This window comes from Sinohyriopsis cumingii, chromosome 13, assembly GCF_028554795.1.
Source record: "Sinohyriopsis cumingii isolate HCF-2022 chromosome 13, ASM2855479v2, whole genome shotgun sequence".
NCBI classification, from domain to species: domain Eukaryota; kingdom Metazoa; phylum Mollusca; class Bivalvia; order Unionida; family Unionidae; genus Sinohyriopsis; species Sinohyriopsis cumingii.
The window spans coordinates 72715801-72736404 of NC_142973.1; the positions used below are offsets into that span (position 1 = coordinate 72715801).

General features: G+C 32.0%; 1 protein-coding gene across 2 annotated transcripts; it reads left to right on the forward strand.

The window, feature by feature from the left end:
• Positions 1–2224: 2224 nt before the first annotated feature.
• Positions 2225–19331, forward strand: LOC149785826 (T-box transcription factor TBX20-like). 2 transcript variants are annotated; one of them, XM_089979772.1, is made up of 7 exons: positions 2225–2824; positions 6285–6525; positions 12400–12673; positions 13472–13639; positions 14317–14393; positions 14909–15027; positions 17276–19331. In XM_089979772.1, exons 1-7 carry the CDS (start codon positions 2578–2580, stop codon positions 17665–17667), a joined length of 1518 nt encoding a protein of 505 aa, XP_089835898.1. In that variant the 5' UTR covers positions 2225–2577; the 3' UTR covers positions 17668–19331. The 2 variants fall into 2 exon arrangements, with proteins under 2 accessions (XP_089835898.1, XP_089835899.1); XM_089979773.1 differs by having other exon boundaries at positions 17279–19331.
• The last annotated feature ends 1273 nt before the right edge of the window (positions 19332–20604 follow it).

A 20604-nucleotide genomic window follows, 5' to 3' on the forward strand; every position in this document is an offset into this window, starting at 1 on the left:
TAGACCCCAAAGGTCAAAGCGAGGCATATTAAATTTACAGTACAGCAGGTATTTGAATAACTGCCGTTCCAATTCACATAGTATTCCATCAATGAACATGCTCTCACGATTTTTCATAAGACAGTGTTGTGTTTTTCTCATTGATTGTATTTCAATTTGTTACTAATTAACATGACCTCATTCAATAGAGCACACCTGGCTCCTTTATCATCTTCCATTATCGACCTGGGCAAATATCCGAACAGCGATCGACTGGAACCATACAATACACGTCAAAAAATTCGAACAAAGCTTAAAGTATTGCCACTAGATTCAATGTATTTTGACATGTGCATTTGTGGTGACATTCAATGACAGCAGCATGCATTCACGTGCTTATACCGAAAATGGTTGGTCTTGAAACATGATATTTTTTATGTATCAATTTATATTATTGAAACATGAGCAAATATTTCACGAATGCCTTTTAAAATTATATCTGCACTGAAATAAAGTTTACGTGAAGAGTGTTACAGTTTCTGATTCTTTGCATGAATTAGAAAGAAAGGTTAGTTTGTTTCCCAAATTTCCTCCAATACTAAACATTTTATTCGTAAATATCTCTCACTGAAAAGCCTCACATAAATAATTCCAGGAAATAAAAAATAATTGCTTATAATCGGTAAAATAATCTTGATGTATATCAACATTCAGCATAAATGACGAAGACTAAAGCAAGACATTTGTTTGATGATTACACTGCGCATAAAGACAAAAGATACTGACATACTGTGACAATATAAGCTACACACCTTCGTTGATTTTGTTAAAACATTTCCAAGGCACTAACAGCTGTGCTAAGGTGTCTCAAAGTAACAACAAAATTCCAACTCATACCTATTTGAAAGACGCTAATCAAGTCACTCTTTACGGTTTTGTTTAAAGGCCAAACAATTAATATATTTCGAGATGTATGGCTACAAATTAGGTCATGTGTTTTGTAATTATAAAAAAAAAATATTTGGTAAACATTGAATCTTGTTTCCGGTAACAGTTAACTAAACATAAATTTAGAACAAAATTATACAAGAAATATAGTTATAAATCTCACGCTCGTAGAAATGTTTGCCTCGTGAGTGATCGATTATGTTCATTTATCCTGAAAGCACGTACAATCACTACGATGGAAGAATTGCTTGTTACCCAGCTTTTATCGAACTTAACAAGTATTACACGTACAAGGATTTGCCAGTTAAAGTGAATAGAATCATCATAAAGTAATTTTCCAAATTATATATTGGATACTTTATCAATGATAACCAAGAAAATTGAAAGCCATAATTTTGCTAAATCGTATCATTTTGAAAACGGTGTGGATTTTAACTTTTGTCCCCCAACTAACTGTTTATTTTAATATAACAGCAACCGCATTCTTACATTTATGAAACCGTCTTGTAGACTTCTATCGTAGACCATTTCATTGTACTTCTAGCATACAATGAGGGGTTATTACTTGTTGTTAATAAAAGATATAACTTGTCGCCGACAACTTTTAGTATTTTCAGATTTATTTAACCATATATCTTCTTCGTATAAACGTCTTATGAAAAGTGAAAATGATAGAAAAAAAAGTAAATAAATCCTAGTAAGTATTCTGTCCAAAATGGTTATTAACTAATCAAATGCATTACATACTTGGTCCAAAATGGTTATTAACATTTCAATTACCACATTTCTAATTATATAAATTTAGTCAAAATGGGTGTAACCACAAGGTAACACTTGAACACACTAATAACTTTATGACGTATAGGTTTTCAACATTAAGGACAATTTATCGTTTTTAACGCATCTGTACTTTAATTTTTGTTCCATTAAAAGTTCTTCAAATGGGTCTGTATGTCAAATGTATTCATAGATATCGCATATTTGATGTTAACGGTTTCTTTTTTCCTTTCAGGTCTGTATCGACAAGTCTCCGATGTTTAACTAGCAATTTGAACGCCGTTGGGAGCTGAGTTACAGACAACTAGCTCGCCATGTGCTGAGAGAGATGATATCAGGGTAAACAAATTTAATGCTCGGCCAATGCCGCGGCGCTAACTGCTTGACGCGCGGTGGTTGGTTATCATCGGCTCGATGATGACCAATGAGATCTCTTCACACAAAAGGTGTGGATTGTAGCCAAAATCTTAGATGGATGTGTTAGATATACAAGGAGACTTGAGAAAGATAGGCTCATGATGTCTCGTGTATACTTCATTTCAATACGGGTTCTGAGAGGATGCTAATACGATCCCCGCTTTGTGTTATGGATTAGTTAACCAGGTTCTTTTTATAAGCTGCGTATTTTCAGAAAAGCGAATTTTTTTTAATGCACAATTTTCTTAACTGCCATGGAACTTTAAAATTTTAAATAATACAAACCTTGCGCTTATTAAACTGCTAACAATTTCAAAGGAAATTAAAGTGCGAAAATTTGTATGCAAAGCGTTAGAAGAATTTAAAGGCAGTAACAAGAATATAGCTAATGACAGGGAAGTTAAATCGCAATTCAGGAAAGATATTTCACTGTTGCTAACGATTCTCTGTGTAACTATGTCTGTGAAAGTGGAACCTATTTTGGACGATTCAGACGATTCTAGGAATATTCCTCATGAAAGAAGTCTCCCATATGTCAAACCGCAGCTGTCCACTCGTGCGTCCGCCTTCTCTATAGATGCAATAATTGGAAAAAGAGTGAACGAGGAAGAGGACTCAATGTCCGATGACACATCTGCAACAGATGATACTTGTCATACAATTAAAAACCGTGCATCAACGGTGCAGTCTCTTGCACCCTTAGGTAAGCAATTTTATTAACAAATATATTAACGCACACACACACACACCCACACCCACATATGCACACACACGCACGCACGCACACACACACACACACACACACACACACACACACACACATATATATATATATATATATATATATATGTATATGTATATATATATATATATATATATATATATATATATATATATATATATATATATATATATATATATATATATATATATGGAGGAAGAAGGAATGGAGGGATAGTCTAAGATCTGAATTAGAATGATATAATGAAATCAATGTCATTTAAAAACTGAGTATATTAATTATTATTGTAAACCTGCAAGGACAGAATATATGGGATACTTCGAGAATATTTTCATCAATTGATTCGATGCGGGAAAATGCAAAAACAAATGTCTAAATATTAGTTTAAGTAAAGAAAATTAAAGACAACACAAATACCTGTAAATCTGAAAATTCATTAATTTAATTTAAAGTCATCTAAAGAATGAGCATACACCAGAGTTTGTGAAAATTGGAATGCCATTCCCTTTACAATGATCCATCAAATGTACTGTACATAGTGATATAACATTCCTTGCAATTAATGAATGCCCGAAAAGATGTCGCATGAAATTAACAAGTGTAGCGATCGATTGTCGTAAATATTAGGCAAAATGTGAGCTAATAAATGTCTTAGAAATATGTCGTAAACATTTAATTATGACGAAAATTTTGATATTTACTCATTTTAGCTGTCCTGAACAGTACCAGGGATATTCTTCTCTTCATAATCAAACTTTAACATTGGCCTACTAGGACAGATCAACATTTAAAAGAAAATAACAGTGATATTTACATTTTAGAATAACAATAACAACACACACAACAACAAAAAAAACATAAAAAGATAGCTTAACATCCATCCCTCATTCTTCAATATTTTCTTCACCATGACTTTGATGAATCGTCCCTATAAAATGGAAAAGTTAAAACTATATTGTTGTACTTAATCAATGAACTTTCTAATTATTTCCCTATATGAAATAATTTGTGTTCATTATTTTTCTTGCATTCAGCAGGCATAAAATATATTGAGAATGCTTGAAAGAGGCGTTAATGAACACTCTCTAATCAACTATAGTTACAGAGCAAGTGAAAAAAAGAATATTTTGCAGACTTGTATCTTCAACACAGAAAATTACATTTCAATGAGAAATATTTTCATATACATACACACAAACACACACATATTATATATATATATATATATATATATATATATATATATATATATATATATATATATATATATATATATATATATATATATATATATATATATATATATATATATATATAAACGAATAGTATATGCTTCACTGTAATTAAAATTCATATATATATATGTATGTATGTACATATATGTACATATGTGAATATATATATATATATATATATATATATATATATATATATATATATATATATATATATATATATATATATATATATATATATATATATATATATATATATATATATATATATAACACTTATGCCAAATAGAATCCAGGAAGTAATTCAATTTGAAGAAGAAAAAAAATAATGTTAATAATAATTAGGTGCGTCTACGTCACTGTTACTAATGTAATATGTTGTAATATGTCTGAGTTGATTGACTTACTCCACAAATAAATTTTTAAAGACAAGAAAGGTATATTGAATGTAACTTATTTTAAACAAACTCTGAAAAGTGAGTCAATAAAATATGTTTGTTTACTGTCTCACATGTGACAGTCATTTAAAGTGAATATACGCCCCCAACGGAGGAAAAGGTACCCACAAATCCTCAGTAGCCGTAACGATTTGATTGATTGATTGATTGATTGGATTTACGTCGAGTGAGCCCAGAAGGGCATGTGCGACCGTAACGATTGTCATCAGTTCATACGTTACTTTTCGATAGTGATACTAATTCGAACAACTGTCGTTGTTTTCCAGAAGAAAAAAACAATGACCCTTCAAAATCTTTAACAATGAAATAATGGGCAGCTTTCCATAACGAGAAGAGTATTTCTAAAATAGACTTTATACCACTGACTTCACTGGCAGTGCTATTTATTTACGATCCTGGAAAAAAAGACCTTAAATGAATATAAATGAACAAACTAAAACACCTAATATTTCGCATGTTTAGGTCAAGAATCGAAGATTAGTAATAATTTACGACTGGTTTTTCTCAAGGTATAAAGGTGTATTTGAGATAAAATTATATACAACATTATTGAACATTAGTATTACTACATGGCATAAACTGGTATTACTACATGGCATAAACTGGTATTACTACATGGCATGTGCGATATTAAATTTTTGTATGTGAATTCAAGTAAAGCAAATAATAATACTCCTTCATAATTCAGACCTGATATTTGTGTTGTATGATTCTTCACGCTAATAAATACGATTTATAAATAGATTGTTTGAATTTTGAATGTAAAAAAAAAATTGTCTATGCAACAAATTTTTTGATAAAACCTAATCTATTACAATAAGGCATGTTAAACAAATATATTTTCAAGTGCACAAGTAAAAACCAAATATAAAGGTTTAAAAAAGAATGAGACGATTTGACAACGATTAGTCACTATCTAAACTCCTTATCTAAAATTTGCATATGAAATTACGATATAAAATCATATCTTTATTTAAGAAAGATTGTGTCGATTAATGAGCCAGTGTAATTTTTTGCAAGAGTAACCACATTTAGCGTTATGGGCCGTGGGATTTTATCAGTGACTTGATGGTTACGCGTATTGTTCACCCTTATCAGTTGCTTGCTGATCTTGATACGGACGCTTACACTGACATGAATCTGTTTCAAGATTTCGTATGATTATAAGTACTATTTCAAGTCGGATAGAAATAATTTATATATTCCATCAATTTATTGCTAAAATGTACCGAGTAAATATTGTGACGGTTGCCAAACTGGGTCACTAGAAATAGAATATTGATAAATTATCTTTCTAATTACTGACATAATGTAATATCTCACATAGATTGGGTAAGTATGAATGAAATGTAGTCAAGGGAAAACCGAACTTTTATAAAAGAAAGGAAGCATCTAAAAGAAAGCATCATTCTTTAAAAGATATTTTGTACTTTGTAATTTATATGTATTGCTCATTTTGATTTTGTATAGCACTAAACGAAGAAATTGTACCATTTATCTAGTTATGTATGTATGTATGTATGTATGTATGTATGTATGTATGTATGTATGTATGTATGTATGTATGTATGTGGTTTCAAATAGAGTGGGAACATACGAGGATTCATTTTCTGCATGCAACAATAACATTTTGGAGTAATGGGCAAACAAAGCGAAGTCCCAGTTGTGCATCTTTTAGCAATTAGAGCAAAATATACACATCTTAATTTAATATACTTTTTGCAACAGAAAAATTTGTGAAGACGGCCACTGGCCAAGAAAAATGTGCAGTTTCTCCTAGATGCTCCCCGTCCCCTGTCCCAGACATCAATGGGAGTGACGATATAGAGGATGTAGACTCAGTAAGCACAACAACATCCCCCTCATGTTGTAAGGAGTTAGCAACAGTTCAGTGTAAACTTGAAACTAAAGACCTCTGGGATAAATTCCATGAACTTGGCACGGAAATGATAATCACTAAAACTGGAAGGTAAGTTTAAGTATTTCAGTATTATAGTGGCTAGTTTGGTCAAGAATTCCGTAATTTTCCTTCCAACTGCAAGAACGTTGAAACGGAATGAACTAGCATAATAACAATTAAACCGGTAAATAAATAAATAAATAAAAAATAAAAAATAAAAATAAATGAATAAATAAATAAATAAATAAATAAATAAATAAATAAATAAATAAATAAATAACAAGTTCAAATAAATAAACAACCTTCAGATTTTAGCTACTTCGTAACTTTCAGGCACGACTAACAAAGATGTAACTGAAACACATCAGGCAAGTATTTCTTTAGATGCGATTGTGTACGTTTCATATGCATCAAATATAAATATTTTCCCCCGTTGTTTGCAAATTGATAATTCAGTTGTGAAAAGGTCCGGCTTATATTTAGCCCACGGAATTATGCGTGGAAAAAATTATGACTCCACCTTTAATTTCTATGCACACACATAGCTATTAACTTCCTCTTCGAGGGCTCATCAAAGTAAGTCACTTCTCTCCTCTCTACGAAGTGTGCGGTTTGGAGGAGGGTTCGACAAGGGTATCGTATTTTATTGTGTTACGGATCTTAAATGCTAAAGAATATTCGTGAGCATGAATAAATGATGGTTATTCAGCGGAAACATTGGCATGAGTAGTCAATTGAGGAAATAAGCGATTTACATTCGTGTTAAAGTCACAAGTAATATTAATTAGGTTCTCTCTCTCAGACAGTTTTTGGTTTTAAAATCAAGTCGGTATAGTTTTCTATTTAATAGGTAAACTATTTTTTTAATTGGTAGCTGCAACGTGCTAAAACAATTTTAAGGATGAATAAGTAAACGTGTTTGTTAATCAGTTGATATAACGGTGTTTGTTCATCAGTTGATACCAAGGTGTGTGTTAATCAGTTCATATGAGACATTGCTTTGGGTTAGAATAAAACCCTGGTAGAACTGCACATTAGGATGTGACAAAAACATTTGTCCAACTTTTTTCTTAACTATAATGCAACCTGTAGTGAACAATATAAGCCATACTTGAGGAGAATCGTGAAAATCATCGAAATTGAAAAACCTTATTGTTTCGGCATATAATAAGAACATAAAATGAACATAACAATAACTCAGAAGCCCTGAATCAATGTATTATGGATTACTAATAATAATATGGATTACCTATGTCATTAAATTTTAATGACCGACCCCCGTTCTCTCTCTCTCTCTCTCTCTCTCTCTCTCTCTCTCTCTCTCTCAATCAATCAATCTCTCTCTGTGCTGTTTTCACATTTGGAGCAACTTTCTTTTCACATTTAGAAAATGAACATGCCCTTCTGTAGTTCCCATCTCTCTCTCTCTCTCTCTCTCTCTCTCTCTCTCTCTCTCTCTCTCTCTCTCTCTCTCTCTCTCCGGAAACATAACTAACTTTATTGTTAATCTTCATTTGTTTTATGCTGGAAGCAATAGTCAACACAATGAGGAAGATAGCAAACATTTCGTTACGAACAATGAACAAGCAGTAGGTATTTACAATTTTGAATACCTTTGTCATTTTGCTCAAAAGCAAGAAATTATGCTCATCTGTTTATTTGGTTGATATTTGTAAACAAAGGTTAAGAAGGAAATTTAGGACCATTTATTTTGGATGAACTTTGACCAAAAATTATGTTTCAACCAATCTTGTCACTTGCGGACCTGCCAGTCCCTCCTGTGTGACAGAGACATTAAAACACACGATTAAAAATGCATCATTCCTCTGGAATAATATTTAATCATCGACAGTATTACACAAGTTCATTAACTTCTTTCATGTATCACGTCTTCGCAGAAAAAAAGCCGTAATTAACTCCACAGTCACTTTGTCGTATAGTCGTAAGCGTCATGACCGACCAGCATGAAATAACATCAGCATGCACGGCGTCTGGTAACAAAATACCCTGTATAATGAGCAAGTCAATCACCACTTGTCCACCGAATGGTCACTTCAAGAGGATGACCACAGGGTTTGTTGTTTGGTCTTTCAGTACTAATTTAACATGAAATAAATTGCAATTAAACAACACAATGGTCAACATCAAGTGACAGAGGATGCGATTGCAGTGATTCTGTTTAAAGGAGTTGCTAGCCTAATAACAGAGACAAACTTTGAGAGCTAATTCAAAGGCGATAAATGCCATGGTTGAAATTAGTTGGTTTAGAACTTTGATTGGATAAACAGAGACTGGACTGTGAAAGTGACATCAAAATCAAAGCTTTCTGCCTCAGGCAATGCGAACCCTTGTATTTATAAGCACCTTGATGGAGAAGCACGTGAAAAGACCGGTAATTAAGAAAGTCTCTCGAAAGTGAATGTCTGCAGCTTTGACTCGGCCACGAGCAATGACAGCTTAATGCTATGCCACTCTCCCACTTAACTTGCCTATTAGTAAACCTTGATCGAATAGAGCAATGTACACAACGAAAGCTACCATTTGCAGTATTTTGTCGGTTGAAATGTGTCACATAAAAGGAGACTTTTTCAAGCTGAATAAAAGTGCCGCAAGATTCTGCAGTTTTTAATAGTAAAATGTCTGAAATTAACTGATGAATTTACTGATGAATTTGCTGATGAATTTGCTGACGACTATACTGATGACTTTGCTGATGAATTTACTGATTTATTAAAAAGAATAATTCTAAGATTTAAATAAGTACGACTAATTTATTGGTAGGAGATGTACCTCTGTGGTTCCATATAATGAAGTCAGATGATGCAAAAAATATTTAAAAATATATTTCCTGGAAAGAAACCATTCCATATTGATATTAAGATTATTTGTCTTTTCCTTCTTCTACTTCCTCCTCTTCATAGTCAAGAATCATTCAATACCAAAATATTAGAAACTTTTATGTGTTTTAAATTGCTTTAAACTTTTACAATACAAGCAGTCATTTACCGAGGATTGTAATTATTTCCGCAGTAATTAAGTTCTACTGTATAAATCAATATTGTTGGGGGTGGGTGGGTGGGTCAAGATCGTGATCGGAAAGCGCTACGTTCTAAATTTTCTGTAATGGTTATGCGACGTTTCCTAATGAGTTTCACATATCAGGCCGAAAGGAAATTATAATTACCATACGATTTAATTTACCATGTTTGTAGTTAATAATTACAAGGGTGCCGCGTTAGATTAGGTGGTAGATCGTCGGACTCACAATACCTGTATCGCTAGTCGCTTATCCACCTGGGACAGTCTGGATCGACATCATCGGTGTGTCCCTGGAAAAGGCACTTAGCTTCGATTTCCTAAGCGTTATATAACCATCGATGTGTCTAAAATGCTAAATGCTTTTCAAACAATCAAAATCAATTATTACCAATGAAAGACTCCTTGTATAATGTTATATGTGCAATATTCTCGCCGAAAATAAGTGGCAACTGTTCACGATCAAAATAAGTTCACACGGCACTTCTGGCGATCTATCTATCTATCAATATATATATATATATATATATATATATATATATATATATATATATATATATATATATATATATATATATATATATATATATATATATATATATATATATATATATATATATATATATATATATATATATATATATATATATATATATTAGAATATATAAATGTTTGCATATTGACATATAAGTCCAGAAGAGGCATGCGCATTTTTCGTGGAAAAATTTGAATTGGTGAATTTAATTTTATTTGGTTCACTTTTCATATTTACATTTTCCAGAAAAAACCTTCAATTTGTTTTAATTTATATTCCTTGCAGAAACTGCCAAAAAATATATGCACTGAACAAACTAATTTAGCTTTCATACTGAGGAAGGGAACTGGGGGAACAACATTAATTTTATAAAAGCATAATATGATAGCACATCGTTTATGGGCATATTAAAACAATATATGTAAAATGGGTATCATCTCTAAATATTATTATTATTATTATTATTATTATTATTATTATTATTATTGTTGTTGTTGTTGTTGTTGTTATTATTGAGGAAAAATTAGGAAGCTATTTTATGAGCAACCTAATCTACTTTCATAATAAAGTAAACGTATTAAGGGTATCAATATTTTATTTTAATTCTTTCGTATATTCAGATATTTGTCAGAGGCAGAGACTTTAAAAAAGAATAAATATATATACTTTAATAAAATATTTGTGGATTCTTCACTTTGATTAAGTCATCACATTCTTTTCAGACATAACATGTAACGGGTACATTTTGTGCTCTACTAATTTTTTTATATACTAGAATTTACACGTCCCGCCTTTTACACACGTACGTAGATCAATTTTTGATCATATTTACATGGTCCTTTATTTTGTACCGAACTAAACACGTGAAAATCCACTTCTACAGTTTTATCACAATTCTGAAAAAAGAGTACGGAACTAAAAAGATAACCATTCACACAATAAAAAAAGATTCTTTTTATAAAAGAATGCAAGATATTGGTTGTTATTCTTTGACGACTGCAACATGGTCAAGTGGTGATAATAAATATGGTAACCAATCAAGCAAGAAAACAAAATATGTATTACTGTCTCTCTTGGGAGGAAGAGTTGAGATGTTTATATATAGCTGTTCCTGGATTAGTACACTGACGATTTGCTAAGAAAGTCATTTTCATCGTGCATTAAATATTACAACGTTAAAAACAAAATGTAAATAATCATGTGCTGGTAATCGTTCTCCACAAAGTCGTCAATCCTCTTTACATTTATCGTAATTATCCACATAATTACGAAAGGCAGAAAAACGGATACACTAGTACGACATACGAAGATGTTTTGTTAGATTCTGAGTCGCAGTGCCTTGTTAGATTCTGAGTCGCAGTGCCTTGTTTATCACCCTAATTATAGGCCTCTTGTCGCCATATCAACAGATCTGCTTTTAGATTTCACACCCACACGCAGATAAAGTGTCGAGAAAACAAAGTTCATTTTCTATAAATTTCTGGTTGACAGAAACAGAATTGAGAAACTTTATTGATGGACACTTCAATCGAAACCTATGGAGTTTATCTGACCATTAATCAGGACGCAAGGACACCTTGTTAGACAATGCCAAATGTTCTTGCTCGCGAGAAATCTTGTTAGACAATGTCAGATATCTTACACGCGAAACATTTCAGACCGAAATTGAAGTGTGATCAATGTAACTTGGACCTAAAGTTTATAGTCTGAAAAGCATCCTGTACAGAGATTTTGCCTTCACTTTTACGCAATTTGTCATGACCGTTGGAATTAAAATCAGACTGTTAATACCATTTGAATTCATGGATCTAATATAATTTCGCAAATCACAAATCCATGTTAGAAAATTAATTTAATTTTGTTGAATTGATAAGTAGATCTGCATTTATGCATACATTAATGGGGTTGTAAAAATAAGTATCATGAAAACATCTATTAGTTACGCAAATTGTGAAAATTATTCCATAAAATGACGATTTCTAGCTGTTACATCAATTCTATTTTTTACAATAAATATTTTCTTACCTATTTCAAACAAATTCAAAAGTTTGAATTTATTTAGTTAAAGTAGTGATAAAGATATATATGAACAAAATCAATATTTGCAGTTGTTGTGCAAATTTCCAGTAGCCATTCGGTCATTTAAGACAAAGTAATTAAACAATCAATTTTACTTTACTTACAATTTCAGAAAGAAGAAACCACACACACACACACACACAGAGATATATATATATATATATATATATATATATATATATATATATATATATATATATATATATATATATATATATATATATATATATATATATATATATGACATAATTTAATTAAGGAGAACTTTATTTTTGTTTCTTTTTCACTTTTAGGCGGATGTTTCCAACGTTACGAGTGTCCTTTTCTGGCCTCGATCAAGATACAAAATACATGGTGCTAATGGATATCATTCCGATCGATAACAAACGATATAGATATGCGTATCATCGATCGTCATGGCTGGTGGCGGGAAAAGCGGACCCTCCTCTACCTACACGCTTCTACGTCCACCCAGACTCCCCATTCTCAGGGGAACAGCTGCAGAAACAGACAGTATCGTTTGAGAAATTGAAGCTGACCAACAACATGTTAGACAAAAGTGGCCATGTGTGTATATTTCATTGTTTACCTGCCCAACCATTCATAAACCAACAAACGAAAGAAATAATTACTTAACCTAACAATCCGCAATGCAGAAAATAATCGCCGGCATCTTGTCTATCTCTTTAATAAGTACTTTTTACATCTACATATATTTATCACATTCCCTAAAAATTTAAATAAATTTCTTTACTCAAATGCCTGCAAGCAACCCTTTTCAAATAAATGATACTGAAACGAGAAAAAGAAAATGAAAGAATTTAGTTCACACCTGATAAAATGAATTTGTTACACGAAGTTAAAGGTGTTTAAAATTTGCCAATCGTATCACTTTTCAGCCTTATTTCTTCACTGTATGATTTTGTTTCGAACTGTATGTGCAGACTGTTCACTGCTTGTTGATCGATTTTATTTTAATCTATTCATTATTTTATGAAACTTTAACAAGATATAAAATGTAAGAGTCATGCAAAATAACACTTATTAGATTTATCAATTATTTACTCTTCAAGATGGTCAATTAGAATTGTTAAGCGGCCACTCAGCCCATATGCCGAGTACCACACAATTATTTTGTGAGCAATTATAGATCGTAATACAAGTTTAACTCGAACAAAGCCCCATTCAAGAGCTCAGTGATGTTTAAAACATATAGCTTGTTTTAACGAATTTGACTGGCAGGGCTTCTCCATCGAGGCAATCATTTTAGAGAGTAGAAGCAGAAATAATAGACAATCAACGTCGACGGAATAACACTCCTTCGCCTCATCAATCTTAATGTCACTATTGAATTTGGTTTTGCAGATTATTTTGAACTCGATGCACAAGTATCAACCGAGAATTCATATTGTGAAGAAGAAGGATAACACAGCAAATCAAACTTCCATCACAAATTTGGACGCAGAAGAATTTCGAACATTCATCTTCCCGGAATCAGTCTTCATTGCTGTTACAGCTTATCAAAACCAATTGGTAAGGTCAGATTGCTCCTTACAATTCTATTTGTATTGTCTGATACTAAGCCGCCTTCTCTGTTTGATCATGGAGAAAATGAAATATCTTACTTGTTTAGAGAATCACCTTTAAATACTCACCTCCATTGTGTAAAACATCGTTGATTTAGATCATCATTACATTTAATTGACATGATAAAGGGCATTTTGTTGTCAGATAAAAAAAATCATGCTTTTGTAACCATAATATTTTTCAGAACTCGAAATGTTCTAATAATTTTTTTTCAAAATTTAGCAAACGAAATCAGATGTGTAGATATGATCGTTAACTTTTGGAAATGAATTATGAGAATAAATATGTTGTCCTCATGGTGGTAAATGTATTTTAACAACAACAACACTCATAATAATGATGATGATGGTAATAGTAATAATAATAATAATAAAAATAATAATCAAAAGAATAATTATTATTGTTGTTGTTTTTGTTATTATTATTATTATTATTATTATTATTATTATTATTGTAGTAGTCGTTTTTGTTGTTGTTTATGATGATGATGATGTTGCAGGTGCTTTGGTTATTGATTTTTTTAATATTCAACGTGTGAGGTATAGTTGTTAGTTGTAATGCTATCAACGTTGCCACTACAACCAATGCCATGACATTGCAACATTTACCTTTACCGTTTACAGATAACGAAGTTGAAAATCGACAGTAACCCATTTGCAAAAGGTTTTAGAGACTCTACAAGATTAACAGAGTTTGAAAGGTATATTAGAAGCATTTCTTAATTAAACTTTATTAACAACACACAACTCATTTTTTGAGAAGACGTACAATTAAATTGGTTTGATACCTACGCACAGAAAAATTATACTTAGTCCAGAAACCTTGTCAGATGTCAACCTTTCAGAGAACTGATTTATGGCTGAAACCGTTAGAATGGTTTTCCAAAACAATATAATTTTTATTGCATTAAATTTGTCTCTGCTATTAGAAAAGCCGTATAACAGACGAATAGCTTCTTACACTTGGTTAAAAAAAATAATTAAATGCCAGCCTGTCAGATAGCCGAAGCGAATACATTTCCGTCTCTTGCTAGAAGTTTCTGAAACCAAACGAATTTCTTTTACCCCTCCCCATCAAAAATAAATATTAAAAAATGTTGATGATGTTAACATTATTTTAAAAAAAATGATGAATTTTGTTTGGATCAAAAGATATGCATTACATTTATCATAGTCAAGTAAAACTGTATACTTTTACGTATTTTTGTCAAACAAGGGAGAGTATGGAAAGCCTTCTACACCAGCACACCTATGCTAGGTCACCGCTCAGGACTTACACTGAAACAGAGATAGAGGAATCTTACAAACAACACCGGGAACTTCTTTCAAGAGGAGGTAAAAATACGTAAAATACTAAATTAGTACACTTTTTAAAATTCTTTTTAATATGCAATCACGAATAGCATTCAGTAGCATTTATTAAAGTATCAGTGTTGCGACATATGTAAAGCAAAACCATGAAACCAATTTAGCACTCGGGACAGACTCGACAGACATATTACGAGTATGACAAAGCAACTATTTTGCTGATAAAATATATTGTCATATATTGACAGGTTACAAATATCCTTTGACAGTATGAAGTACAGAAATTCATACTTACTTGAATGTGTAATGTAGGAGACAGACGAGAAGACCAATTAGATTATCAAACAAATATTTGGGAAAATAACAGTTACAGTTACGGCGTGTTCATTTTGTACAGAATAAATATTTATACTCTTTTAGTCAATAATTATCACCAAGTAAGTCAGTAAGTAATTATTTTACCCCTTGAAAAAGCTTCGCGATAGCCTGATTGGCGTTCGTTTGACTCTACGTTCACCAGCCCTTCTGACTGTCCTTTGCTACAGTTTAAGATACAAAGTACAAAACATTGCCTAATAGATTTTTAATGGTGCGACATGTTTTGCTGTGAGCTCAGACCCTATATTACCAGAGTGAGCGGTCATATAGGTAAAAAAGAATCAGAATGCAATACTGCTGCTGTACGTTTGAAAGGGAATTTGAGTATGGAATTGATTAGGATTAGGATTTTTAACGTAGCCTTAACAATTTTTCAGTAATATCGCTACGATGTCTGCAGTGTGGCAGTTTATAGTGATGTCTAGCACTGGGGCATCATGCCGAAGACAATTAGCATTATGCTCCACCCAGTCACATTATCCTGACACCAGGCCGACCAGTCCTAACACTAACCTCTTAATGCTGAGTGCCAAGCGAGGCAGCTGTTAGTACCATTTTTGTGAGTCTTTGGTATGACTCGGCCGGGGTTCGAACACACGACCTCCCGCTTCCGAGGCGGACGCTCTAACCACTAGGCCACCGGAGCGGTTTGTATGGAACTGATAATCATTGATACGATCTTTTTTCATACATTGAAAAATATTTCACATATGCAGCCGACATTGGGGCAAGGGTCTATCCTTAACCCTCAGGGACGTATTCCCTAGGTGACCATCTGAAATCTACTGAAAGCATCAGGCTATTATGATATACAAAGTTAGTGAGACAAATTGAAATATACAACTGACACTGACCCTTCATGGACGCAGTTACAAGGGCATAACTTAAAATGTACTTAAATCCCTATGATACGGCCATCCGTACATATACTGAGATTGAAAGCGTGAATTCTAATATGCAAACTGGTCCAAGGTCTATCCCCACCACCATCACCCCCCCTTCACTGCATAATCTTCGGTTACTGGGCATAAACAAAACAAACGAAAAATGAATTTATGGATAACACTTTTTCAAATAATGTTGGCCCCTGGGTACACCCATGCCCTCAGGAAACTAAGCTCAAGAAGCTCAAATTTGGGGTGAGGCGGATGTCAAAACGGGCAAGCGCGGGCGTATGTGTTTCAGACAAACGGACGTTTATTTATGTATTTCTTCATAATGGTACGTGATATAGTGCAATTATACTTGTGTACCTTTTGTAAGAAGTGTAAGGGTATTAAACTCAAATCAAAATTAGAAAGTCAAGTCATGTCAAGTCATGGCAGTACTGCCTGAATGAAAACCATATATTTCAGACTGTGCTGACTTTACATTTAATACAGAAAATATCACAGGATATCAGCATCAGGAAAATATTTTAAAATATATATATATATATATATATATATATATATATATATATATATATATATATATATATATATATATATATATATATATATATATATATATATATATATATATATATATATATATATATATATATATTTCAAACAGTTTTGCATTCCTGGACATTCTCCAGTAAACAAATAAAAACTGTGCCGTGTTTGTCTCCTTTGTACGTCAGTTTTCTCAAGTTGTCAGTCGGTTGGCTCTTGAAATAAGAAACAAAAGACAATAAATATGTGCTTATATGTATTAATGTATTGCTATATTTCTAGTGTGGTGATGGAGTTTATCGTTCAAATTCAATATTTTAATAAATAATATGAAATTTCGAAGAATATATTTATTTTCAAAAAATCGGATTTTGGAAAATATGATTCTTGTCTTACTTCGTAGGGTTCTTATATTCACATATGCCTTTATAATTCATTAATTTTTAAAATATTTTCAGAAGACTTGTCTCCGATAGAGAAACAGAATATTCTTGCATCCACGCCGTGGCCCTTATGGCGACCTATTCCGACTGCATTGCTGGGAAACTCAGCCTACCAGACGTCTTCAGATAACCGACCAATGTACACGTTGTATAGTGGACTACTTGGACTGAATAGTTCGAACTTTGTGTTCCCTGCTATGGCTTTTCATCCTTTTTTGAACCCGAACAATACTAGGTTGAGAGAAATGATACAAAATGGCGGACATCCCTACAATTCAGAAACAAGTTCTTCCTCATCTGCCTCTCTCCATTATCCTACGGCAATCTATAGATACCACCCATATTTAATCCCAGAAAAGCTACTTCAAAAATCAACAGACTCTCAAACGGACACGTGTAGACAATAATGGAACAATACGAGTTATGACAATGTGTACTGGTAATATGAGTGAATTTATGATGATATATACAAAATCGTATTATGTATGTTATGGTGATATATAAAGAATCGTATTATGTATGTTATGATGCTATATACAGAGTCGTATTACGGACGATATGATGATATATACAGAGTCGTATTACGGATGATATGATGATATATACAGAGTCGTATTACGGATGATATGAGCACCACTTTAATGTGATTAACATAATTTCACTCATAGTTAATCTTAAGGACAACAACATTTTGACACAAATGCTCAACGTGTAGAACATACAGGTAAAGGCACTTGCCTAATAGCTAAACAGACGTCGAAAAGAAATTGAAAGGAGAAAATTCATATAACAGATGTACACTATACTATGATTCGTTTCCATAGTCCCGCAAGATGAGATGGGATAGTGCGAAGCCGTTGTGTGGATAATGACTGGTGTGCCATGGACGTTTACTTTCGTTATGGATTGTTATTATGTGTACATATTGTTGTTTTCATTATAATTTGCTAATTATTGGTAACTTACGGATCATATGAGTCGTATTTAATCATTCTTACTACTAAAAGTGTCAAAGAAAATTAGACGTAATCTTTAATAAGGGCATAAGCCTGTCTTGCCTTTGTTTTTTGTTTTTCTAATTGACGTCACTTAAAAACTTAAAATTGAAACATTAAAAGATGAGACATGTGTAAGCGATATGACTCACACATAAAGTTTATAATATGTATAAGCTCCTTGTCTGAGTCACATCGAATACACATTCTTCATCTTTTAATGTTCCAATTATATATACAAATGCAATACTTGATTATGGGTACAGGAAAAGAAAAGCTTAGCTGGACAATACAATGATGTGATAAGACAATGTCAATGATTCCTAAAAAAATGGAAAGTTTATTAGATAATCCGCATTATATATATATATATATATATATATATATATATATATATATATATATATATATATATATATATATATATATATATATATATATATATATATATATATATATATAGTGTAGGAGAAATAAGATGGTTTATTATTAAAGTAAGCATAGTCAATGATGTAACGTAGGAATCTGTGTCTTTCAAACAGTTGTGATTAGTTTTGTATATTTATTTCACATTGTATATGAAATCACATACATATGTTATATGCTATAAATTGAAATTAAATATAAAAGTTATTTGTTTCTGTGAATATTGTGAACGTTCAAAACATCAATATATTTGATAAATCGATGACTAACACTTAATTTGCAGTTAATTAGTTTCGATTGTTAAACAGATAAACACTAATCTTTGTATTCATTATATTGTACTCAGGAACAAAGAACCACAAATAACGTTTTATGCCTTAAATTGTTTCCAAGGAACCTCCTTTGCAGTTTGGACATAAGTCTGAAAACAAACTGATTCACTGCGCTTTAAAGGTATTACGTTTGAAATGTTTTGACAAGAATTTGTGGTGAAATAATTCTTTTAACTTAAGGCATAAATCTTTGCCATTTGTTCGTTCCTCTTTCTGTTTCTTTTCTATCCCACATTTAGTTCTGTTAATTGTTTTCATTAAAATTGTATGATACAACTAACGCCTACAAAATAAAACGGACAACTTTTTAAACAATTAGTATGGACTAGTAACATGCATTCTACCCTAAAAATTAACTAGTTGAGCGCGTGATGATACTTACCGCATGTATGTATAAGATGCACATATATATACATACATACATACATACATACATACATACATACATACATACACACACACACACATACATACATACATACATACACACACACATACATACATACAATCATACGTACGTTTCCTCGTTTCATTTTAATGAAAAATGTATACACCACGTGGTTTATTATTGACAGACAGATTACCAGCAACCTCTTGTAACAGTCAATGTCAATATATCGAGGGTAACACGTTTATTCAAAGTTCCTGTTTGAAGTCAAAGACCATTAAGCATTGTATAGAAATTAGCCACATCGCTTCAACAGTATCTATTCGAATATAGATGTAACTAAGTGTCAGCTCCAAGTACCAAATTTAAAAAGGACAAGTGTTTGGATTGAAAGAAAATATGATCATGGGCGTGATACACTTGTCAGAATTTGTGTACGGGATCAGTAGAGGAGAGGTCATTAGTCATGCCATATCATCCTCGCAGGTGGTCTGCCGTGTACAGTCTCAGAAAAAGGGTCACTGTAGTCAGTGTACAGTTTCATAAGCAAGCTGTTAATAGTACATCAATATATCTTATGTCTACCCTGTTATTATTCGAATCATAATTTTATATATGCAACACATGAAATAACACCTCATGGTGTCACAATCGATTCGTAATGTCCTGAAAAGGAAAGACATTACAAAATTAATTACATGATATTTGGTCAAAGAATATCACGCTATAAATACGAACGCTTATTTCGAATGAAAATCAAATGTATGAAACTCGTCCAATAATGTTAATTTAATGCTCGACTCGTCTCATAAATTTAATTGGGAAATGAGCAAGAAAGCGAAAATAAAATCAGCAAAGCCATATGTGAAAGTTGACAACCACTACAACGTACCTGGACACTCGAGATCCTACCGGTTAAATCAAACCAAGGGTTACCGATATAGAACGCACACGTAATGACTGAATCTGGATACTACAAGTGAAAACTTACGGTGCGTTCATCCTCAATGAAAAATCGAGCCTTCACGAGTACTGTCTTGTCGAAATTAACTAGTCATCAGTTATTCACCCCTAAGCAATTTTTGCGATAATATTTAATTTTCACAATTAATTAAATTATTATTATTATTATTATTATTATTATTATTATTATTATTATTATTATTATTATTATTATCCCGCTACACAATTTTCTTTACACCT